Source organism: Octopus bimaculoides, chromosome 4 (genome assembly GCF_001194135.2).
Source record: "Octopus bimaculoides isolate UCB-OBI-ISO-001 chromosome 4, ASM119413v2, whole genome shotgun sequence".
NCBI lineage: Eukaryota > Metazoa > Mollusca > Cephalopoda > Octopoda > Octopodidae > Octopus > Octopus bimaculoides.
The window spans coordinates 56464578-56474990 of NC_068984.1; the positions used below are offsets into that span (position 1 = coordinate 56464578).

Sequence of the window (10413 nt, forward strand, 5' to 3'; positions counted from 1 at the left end):
AGATACCCATTTTCCTGAAAGTTATGAGGGAGAAAAGTCGGATCATGTGAATTTTCCAAAACTCCTCAGAAAAATTCTTTCCTATAAATCCTTATATACTCTGAAGCTACAATATCTAAGCGGTATTTGTTGAAAATTTTGTTAAAAGGTATCCATTTTTCTGGATGTTATGAAGCAACAAAGTCAGGGGCATATGCATCTCTAGTTATGCCCTTTTATTTATATGATTTTTTCATTTCATGTTTATTTCATTCATTGTTTGCAATGTTCTCTCTCCCCCTCTCTCACACATACACACATGCACACTGCAAAGCTTACAGATGGGCTGCTGAATTGAAATTTCTATGTTGCTTTGAGAGGAAAGTAATACTTCACAAACTGCTTCCCCCTCTGTAGTTGGACTACCTTGATGTTTGTTTAAAAAAGAGAAATTATGACTGTGGTAAAATAATGAAAGCATTATTTACTAAGCAAGTGAGCACTGTTATACAAAGAGATAATCAGGTGTAAAATATAAAAATCATTAGAATTGGGAATCAAATGTGAAAATATTATTAAGTGGCTAGCAGAAAACTGCTTGGAAAGCAGTCTTTCTGCTAGTCAATATTATTATAATTATTAGGGAATATCTGGTTTCTTTTGGTCTACACTGTAGCATGCATTTCACTCCATCTTCCATGAAACCACCTGAGCTTGATGCAACTGTAATCATATCAACAGGCTGTGTGCTTAAGAAACCTGCTTCCAAACCATATAGTCTCAAGTTCAGTCCCACTGCACAGCACCTTGGACAAATGTCATTTACTATAGTACCTGGGTGACTGAAGCCTTGTGAGTGGATCTGGTAGTTGGAAACTGAAAGAAGACCATTGCGCGCGCGTGTGTTTACATGTACCCTTCTCTTGACAACATGGTTGTAAATTGGTGTCACTACCATACAAGTTGTTCATTTCCAGTTTTCCATGAACATGCGTGATCATGGGGAAATATTACCTTGCTTGAAAACAAGTGGGGGTTGGCAACAAGAAGGACATCCAACCATAGGAAATTTACCCCAACAAATTCCATCTGACCTATGCAACCAAGGAAAAGTGGTCATTAATTGATGATAATATTCACTGAGAATTTTTTCTTTGCTCTAAGCTTTGTTCTCTCTTTGACTGGCATATGCCTGCCATATATCTATGATGAAGAATTCTCTGCTTCCCTTTCTATTTCTCAATTCATTACTCTGTCCACTGTCAGTGAGGCAGGACATAATGGGTCTGACTAAAGATCCACTTCATTCTAACTCTGCTGGAAGCATCATACATGCTATTCTCATGCTTTACACAACTCCCCAAGTCTTTCATATTTTAGGTGTTTCCTTTTCTATCATCGTCATCGTCATTATCATTTTACATCGCTTTTCTATGCTGGCATGGGTTGGATAACTCTTTCAGCATCTCTGACGTGGGTTTTTTTTTTTTTTTTTGATGGTTGGATGCCTCCCTATTACAATGTGGACTTTGGGTATCTTATCATGCCACTGATAAAAGGTAATCTGAAAAGTTGATTGTATGCAGTTTGCAGAGTTCATATCTCTTCCATTTGAACATGTAGAATTCATGTTCACATTTGATCTTTACTTTTCAGAAATTTAAGTGTCGATAACTTTTGTCTTTAATCATTTTCCTTTCATGTTTTTCAGCTTTTTTTTACTGTCAGCAATTAACAACTGTATGGATGATGTTACTTCTCTGTTAAACATTCTGAAAGGCCCTCAAAGATGAGACAGAAACTCTCACGCCGAAGACGGCACCAGAAGCTTAAGCTTTATGGCATTAATGCTCTCAGCAGTGAGAAAAAAAGTAAGTTGATGCTTAATTCGTTTGTTCAATTCTTGTGGTTCCAATAAGTGGTAGGAAATATCTGTGTAGTTGAAGAGGCACAATTGGTCAGAAATATACTCGAATTCTTTTGATTGTACTTTATTTGAACAACATCTTTCACCATGGAATGTTGTATACAGTAATTTGATTTTGTAGTTAAACTTTGTTGAAGTTTATCCCATCTTTCACAATACTAAGTAGTTGGATATTCTCTCGAAGGTATTCACAGACAATAACTGGTAGTATTTGCACTTACTCTGTTTAATAATTAATGAAATATTTGTTGATTACATAGTGCTCAAATTTATAACCAGGGTTGACTCTAATTCCTTATGATATCAGTTACATGCTAGGAGAACTGGGCTCCCAGTTCCTTAATCTCAGGAAGTGGGGTTGTATCCATAGTCCTTTAAGGCCCACCTTGACAAGTGAATTCAGACTGCCCTTCTCTATATCAGTATTATAATGGGAAATATGCACTGAGAAGGAAAGGAGTGCCAGAGATTTGTAGTTCTGGGGAGGAAGTTTTGAGAAAAAGTGTTCAGTGCAAGATATGATGAATGAAATACATTATATACCACCTTTAACCATCAAATGGTTAGGGGTGATACATAACTTTCTTGCTCAGAAGAAGCTTGGGCCATTGTTACAGCAGCAGTTGAAGAAGTATAATACAGCAGTTTGTTGGACTAGTGGTAGTAGTGTGTTCTTAAGTGATGACTTACTTGCTGCCTAGACAGTCATTTTAGGGTGTTTTTTAGCATGAGCAATAAATATGGACTAACAGAATATCATCCTCTCTCTCTCAATGAGCTAAAGCAATGAGCAATGTTAATCATGGTTTTTGTCACTTCCCTGGCTGTAGAAACATTTAGCTATTATGTATGTTATCTCATCATCAAGCAACTCTATAAATTAATTCAGTTTGCATTCCTACAATAAAAAAAAAATTTGTTTGAGAAAAGTAGTTTAGCTCTTTTGCATTTAAACTAGCCATATCCAGCCTAAATATTCTTCCTGGATTATGTTGAAACTGGCCAGATCTAACCTCTCATACCTACCATAAAAATAATCACATCATTAAAATCTCAAAGCTATGAGATAATACACGATTAATTCAAAGCAGTGTGAATAAATATAAAAAAAGGGAGATGATGTGTTGACAGTCTATATTTGTCACTTATGCTAAAAGCATCTTAAAGTGACTATCTAGCTCAGTGTTTCCCAATCTTTATGCACCAAATTGCAGTACCGCCCACCTATCAGCCAAAAAATGCTCCATCACCCACCTGTGTAAAAAAAAAAAAAACCCTGACACCCCACTAACACTAAATCCTAGGAGAACCCCCTTTGTATCATTTGACACACACACTATATCATAGACTCGTTGCCTGGTTAGTGCCATTTGGACTAAATATGCAATTGTTTACAAATCCCTTATTGTGGGTTTAGTTTTTCCATTAGTGTGAATAAAATTCTAATGTTAACTCTATATTATGTTGACAGATTAACTTTGGTAAACTTGTGCTTTCTTTTACACTGATTTTTATTTTCCCCAAATGAACCATTGATCAGAACTACCGATGCAAAAGTAATTAATGATTGTATTATAAAGGAAAAGAATACAACTTTTCAATGAGAACCATGTGTCTGGTGCGATGCAGCTAGTGCAATAATAGAAAGAAAAAAACACAAAAACACTGGGAAAAACACGACAGAAATGCTGCCACGACAAGATAAATACTTGAACAGAGTGAGCAGAGGCTACGCTTGTTGGGAGAGCATGTATGAGCTCAGTGCCGACTAGTGGTTGCTTGTATGAAATTCGCTTGTACTGCAGATTTCCACTCGTACTGTGGATTTCTACTCATACTTTAAAACAAAAATTTGCATGAGCTGTGGCTCATACAGCAAATTACTTGTACAATGATGCACTCATACTGCAAGGTTCTACTGTACTTACTTTGATCAAGAGAGGAAAAAATATACTTTAGTTCAATGGTTCTAAACTGGGGTCCATATAAAATTCAGAGTCCATTTAAGCAAAATATTAAAATGGAGTAGTATTTAGGGTTCCATGAAAAAATTTTGCTTCAGATGTATTTATTGCAAGAAACAATGCTTAACTAATGCTTGACGTAGTTCAACATGTCTCTGGCCATTGGAACATGTTCTTTCAGTGAGTGCTATTGCAAACCTACACAAGTGATTGTGTGATGAACAAAACAAAGATTTTGAAAGAAATATCTATAAAACTGAATGGCTATTGGGGTCCACCAGAGTAAAAGTGGTCCATAGATAACAAATGGTTGAGAATTACTACTTTAGTTAAACTGTCTCTTAGTTGCTAATGTTTCAATTGACTTCCTGTGAAATTTCCTGTTATTGGAGAAGAAATATTTTTAAAAAATGATATCTGAGAAACTGTGTGGTGAGCAGATGCAGTTACATTCTGAATTCAAATACCACCAAGATCAACTCTGCCTTTCATCCTTCCAAGGCCAATAAAATAAAGTACAATTTAAGTACTGGGGTTCATATAATCAACTAACCCTTGCCCCCAAATTTCTTGCCTTGTATCTTTACGAGAAGTCAAATAACCTTTAAAATTCTGTTATTATTGATACATTTAATTCTATAATATTTCACAATTTTTTTTTATATGGGCCAACAAGGATGCTGTTATATGGTTGCTTACTGTACTAGAAAGAGCAGCTGGATCTTGCAAATTGCACCGTATAACTCTGTCGCTTTTAAACAAAAGGGAAGAACACTTTGAATTATTATGCATTTGATCATACATCTCTTTGATTAGTGCCGACTTGGGACCAAACATCAATTACCATCTTTTTTATATATAACTATCAGTTTTTTAAAGTTATTACGACTTCACTTGAAAATGAATTATCTATTTATGATCAATTATTGATTAAAATAGAAATGCATCAACTGAAACAATGGGTGTTTCTGAGCCTGAAAATGTTTAGCCAGTTTTATTGAAATAAGGATGGTTTCAATATGTCAAAGTAAATACTAAGCACCATCTGTGGATTGATGAAGACAGTTGCATAAAGAAGTGCCAATCCCTTTAAGTGGAGGGAGTTGTGGAAGATGTGCTCCAGGAAGACATGGGATGAGTTATTGAAGGCCGATCAAAAAAAAAAATGAACTTTACGAAGGAAATGACAATGGACCAAGATATGTGGTATATTGCTGTACTTGAGAACATCTGCCCAGCTCAGCAGAATTGAGATCTTAAAACTAGGGTGCCACTTAAAAAGCATTGGTGTAGGTGCTGGTATCATGTAAAAAGCACCCAGTACACACTGTAAAGTGGTTAGCATTTGGAAGGGCATCCAACCAGAGAAAACCAAGCCAAAACAAACTGTGGAACTTGGCCTTGCCAGTTCCTGTCAAGCTGTCCAATCCATATCAGCATGGAAAACTGATATTAAATGTTGATATTGATGATTATGATGATGATCTGATTAGACCATGGCCCATTTATACAGAATAAAGTTTATAGAAGGAAAATTAAATGATGAAAAATTTAATAGATTTCGGGTACAAATTAACACATTTTTAAAGCAGAGTATTGTTTAATATCCATTTAAAAAAATTAAGCTACAAAACTATTTTTAACACACTGTATGCAAATCAACCAATATAGTGGCTGCACAGTGAATGAACTTCAGCTTGTCCATGAAAATCAAAACTAGCCACTTTCAAAAATAGCTGGGGGGTTCTGTAATTTTGGATTTCTGGAAGCCAGTTAAGAGTCTGGTACTGTAGTTGGATTTCATAATCCAGAGTTAAGCATCTCTGCTAGTGTCACAGCTCTTTGTCATAAACCTTCAGTCAGTTGAGGTCAATGTTACGTTGCCTAAAATGAGTTACAACTTTCAGTAGAAGCACAAAGTTTTTTGAAAATTATATTTGTAATGAAAAAATTGTTTTGACAAATTAAAAATGAAGCATCATGATATTTACAGTGAAATGTTGAACTTGTTTTTTTTTTCTTTTTTCTTTTTTATATAAAGGCAAAAATAAAACTATTTCCTGCTTCTGTTGTGACTGCCCAAACTCCTCTTGTCAAACCTCAACTGTTGTAAGTTTTCCTTTTTTACTCTTAGTTTTGTTGTTTTTATCACTAAAAGTTTCATTTTGATTGAAGGTTGCAGCAGAGTTTCAACTCTGGATCAGGCATAGGAATTGAAACAAATGAGTTTATGATCTGTAAATATATTGCTTTCAAATTTTGACACACTGTCAATAATTTTGGATAAGTGAGTAAGTCAATTACATTGACCCCAGTGCTCAGCTAGTACTTATTCAGTAGTTCAGATGCAGGCATTGCATTTGAATAAAATGCATTGCAATAGGTGCAGGCGTGGCTTTGTGGTAAGAAGTTTGCTTCCCAACCACATGGTTTCTAGTTCAGTCCCATTGTGTGGCACCTTGAGCAAATGTCTTCTACTATAGCTCCAGGCCAACCAAAGCCTTGAGAGTGGATTTGCTAGCTGGAAACTGAAAGAAGCCCATCATATATGTGTGTGTTACTGTCCCCTTATTTTGATGTCACATGATGGTCGTAAATGGGTGTCACTGCAAGCGGTGTCCTTTGTTTCCAGTCTTCTGAGACATGTATGTTCTAAGAGAAACATTATCTTGCATGGAAACAGGTGAGGGTTGGTGAAAAGAAGGGCATTTGACCATAGAAAATGCACCTCAACAAGTTCCATCCAACCCATGCAAGCATGGAAAATGTGGACATTAAAATGACAATGATTTAAGTTTTGTCCCTCCACATTCTTTTATGATTTAATGTCAGCTAGGGCCAACTTTACCTTTTAGGTCAATAATTATGTTCTGTGACTGTATTTCTCCTCTACAAATTAGTGATCATCTATTAATATAAATTAGTATTGTAAAAATTTTGGGCATAGGTGTTTTTTTTTTATCATGTCTTTTATGGATGCAGTCTGTGAAATATGGCATCATGCCATCCTAGATATGTGAGCAGAGCTTTAAAATTGGGCACATTTGCCAATGTCATTCATATTCCTAATCATCTTGGCATCTGATTTACCAATCTGGCGTATGCTGGATGGGTGCCATAATATGTTTTCATGTATTGTTTATCTGTAATACTTTACTTTGTAATATCTGGATGGTCTTCATACTGTTTTTTTTAAATTTTGTCTCTTTAATTATCTCTCTCCTACCTATTTGTTTCTACAAGTAGCTCACAATATCTAACATCATTGCCATTCATAGAGCTTTTAATACTTGCAAACAAATCTGGAATCACATGCTATAATTTGAAATATAGAATGAATCATAGATAATGTAGTTTTTGACCAAAAGTGGATGGGGAAGCTGTAATTGGAATGTATTACATCATACATCTGCTCACAATCAATTTACCTTTTTGATATCAACTTGTCTGAGATCATCCCTTATTTTGGTATAAACTTTCTTTAAAGTGATCTAAATCAGGACCTTTCTTCAGAATTTCATGTTATTTTATTTTCTAAACATTAGCTTGATAACAACAAAGCTATTTTACAAACATTTTCTTTAATTTTAAAAACTAATTGAAACAAAAGCAGTGTATGTCTACAGAAACATGGTAATAAAAGGGTTAAACAAGTCATCCACTCCAAGGCAATAATTTGTTGTTGGCAGAATATAAGGTTACAGATTGTCAAATGGTGTCAAAAACCTCATCCTACTGTCTATGATTCTAAACTCTGTAACAATGTCATATTCTTCATCCCATTTTAATTTTATCTTATTCTGTTACTTCCATATGATTTCTTTTCTGCTATTTTTAATCTGCATAAATGTTTCAGGATACAATTTCCAAACCAGCATAAATTAAACTGCTTAGTCTTTATTCTTTCTTCTGTTAATTCTGACCTTTATCCCTAACAAGTTACTTTTATTGTATTTTATTCTGCTATTATATTTCATGAACTAACAACACTTTTTTTGTTTCTAAAGCTTCTAAACAATATTTGCTAATACCCATTAAGGCAAGGAGCAAATAGAGAACTATAACAAAGTAAATTTTTGTCAAAATGACACGGTGTAGAGTAGTAGATAGGACTATTATAGCCAACCAACTGGCCTAGACAGTTGTGGAAAGGAATGATATCAATATGCTTGATGGCATCAAGAAGAAGATGCAGACAGTAGATTTGTTACTCTTCTGTACAGTGAGGTTGGGCAATGTGAGACTTTGCAAGGCAGCATGTTCATATGATCAAGGATGCCTTTTGACAAGAAGTGTGTTTGAAATAACAATGGCACAATTGTCTCCAATGATAGAGAAGGAAAGATACATAGAAATGTTGTCATGAGAAATTATTAAAAAAGGAATTAGGCTGAGGCAGAAAGTGTTTACTCCACTTAACCCATTTATGGTTAATGAGGCAATAACGGAAGCAACAGGAGTAATTGCTGAGATGTTCAAAATTTCAGGTTATACTGGCCACTCAATTTGTTAAGTTGTTAAAAAATAATTAATTGCGACACAAGCAGTATTAATACCAAATGGTAATATTTACACAGCTTAAAAGTGGATGTTGTATTAGAACACAGAATACTTTGATAGTTACCATGAAAGAACCTTTCATTTGGTTTTGTGGTGCATATAAGCACTCTTGTTCGCATAACTAGCAGGAGACAATCACTGCCATCAATGCTGCCAGGACTACCAAATCATGTGATTTTGGCCTTCCTTGGCATTATCGATGGTAGACACTTAACCAATGGAAATAGCAGCAACTGCTATGCTAGTGATATACATGGAATCGCAGTGCCTAACCAGGCTCTGGTGTTGCAAATCACCAGTGGGCTTATTAAAAAATGATAGCGACAGAAGCAGTATTAATACCAAAAGGTAATATTTATCACCACTTAGAATACTTTGATAGTTACCATTAGAAAACCTCACATATGGTTTTGTGGTGCATATAAGCACTCTTGTTTACATTGCTAGCAGGAGACAATCACCACCATCACCATTGCCAGGACTACCAGATCATGTTATTTTGGCCTTGTCATTTGTAGATGCCTGATGGCTGGAAGTAGCAGTGACTGCTTCCACTAGCACTGTAAACGACTGCTTATATGCACCACAACACTATATAAGAGGTTCTCTCATGGTTACTATCACAGTATTCTGTGTTTTAACACAACATCCACTTTTCAGTTGTGATAAATATTAAGTTTTGTTAGGTTGATGTTTAGCCCTGGGTCAGCCATGATCAAGCAGACTACAATCAAAGACATTTCAACCACAACATTCTGTCATCTTAGTGGTATGTAAGATTACATTATCCAATGAGTCCTTTCCTTATAGCAGTAGGTTGTGTGAGTTGAGGAAGATTTGATTGCTATTTCTAGTGTAGACCACCATTTAGAAGCTTCTATGATGGGTCATGCAAGATGTTATCCTCAAAGGACTAACATAGCAGTATAACCATCAAGTAACACTAGAGAGCATCCAATTACACTAGAGGGCATCAATTCAGTTGCTGAAGGTTTTACCAAAGCTAATGTTGATACAATTAGCTTGGAAAAGATGCAGTTACGGTTTGTGCCATGCTGTTAAAAGACAAATGCCATATTTTTTGCTAAACCACTTCAGAAGCTTAAACAAACCATTTCACTTCGCATTAACTGGTCTGAAGAAGGCCTTTCATACTAGGTACAAGTAAATGACTTATGAGAACCATTTAAGCCATGTATTTTCCCAACCACATGGTTCTCGGTTCAGTCTCCACTGCATGGCACTTTGGGCAAGTGTTCTCTTATAACCTGAGGCTGACCAAAGCCTTGTTAGTGGATTTGGTAGATGGAAACTGAAAGAAGCTCATGTGTTTGTATGTGTTTGTCCCCTACCACTGCTTGGCAACCAGTGTTGGTGTGTTTACATCTCCATAACCTAGCAGTTCAGCAAAAGAGAGTAATAGAATAAGTACCTGGCTTTAAAACAAAAAGTACTGGTGTTAAGTCATTTGGCTAAAAATTCTTCAAGGCAGTGCCCCATCATGGCTGCAGTCTAATGACTAAAACAAGTAAAAGGTAAAAGATACTAGTAGGTGTTCAGCTGGGATACACCCTTGGCTCCCTTCTATTTAGTATAGTACTTGGGGCTATAATACTAGTGTTCTTGGAAATTTTATATATACTGATGAAAAAGAAAAAGGTCTGCATTCCAAAGGTCTAAAGGTCAACACAACAAAAACCAAAATGTTAGTTAGCAGTGAAAAGTTTAAAATACAAGAGAAATGTGCTACATTTTTATTTTCTTCTTTTTCCACTATGTTTATAGTTTACCTCTTATTGTTATTCATTGTAATTTCAAACTTATTATTCATACAAAAGAGTAAAAGACCCATATTCATGTCTGGTCAGTAGTCTTTAGCATCATCATCATTTAACGTCCGCTTTCCATGCTAGCATGGGTTGGACGATTTGACTGAGGACTGGTGAAACCAGATGGCTGCACCAGGCTCCAATCTGATTTGGC

The 10413-nt window shown here is 35.6% G+C and overlaps 1 protein-coding gene across 3 annotated transcripts in view; it reads left to right on the top strand.

Annotated features, from left to right (window-relative positions):
- LOC106874712 (activin receptor type-1) overlaps positions 1-10413 on the top strand; it is a 74683-nt gene that overhangs the window by 47492 nt on the left and 16778 nt on the right. For all 3 annotated transcript variants that reach the window (XM_052967084.1, XM_052967083.1, XM_052967082.1), the window contains 2 exons: positions 1691-1850; positions 5912-5979. In XM_052967084.1, coding sequence (XP_052823044.1) covers positions 1769-1850; positions 5912-5979 — 150 coding nt within the window. In that variant the 5' untranslated portion in view covers positions 1691-1768. The remainder of the gene's footprint in view (positions 1-1690; positions 1851-5911; positions 5980-10413) is intronic.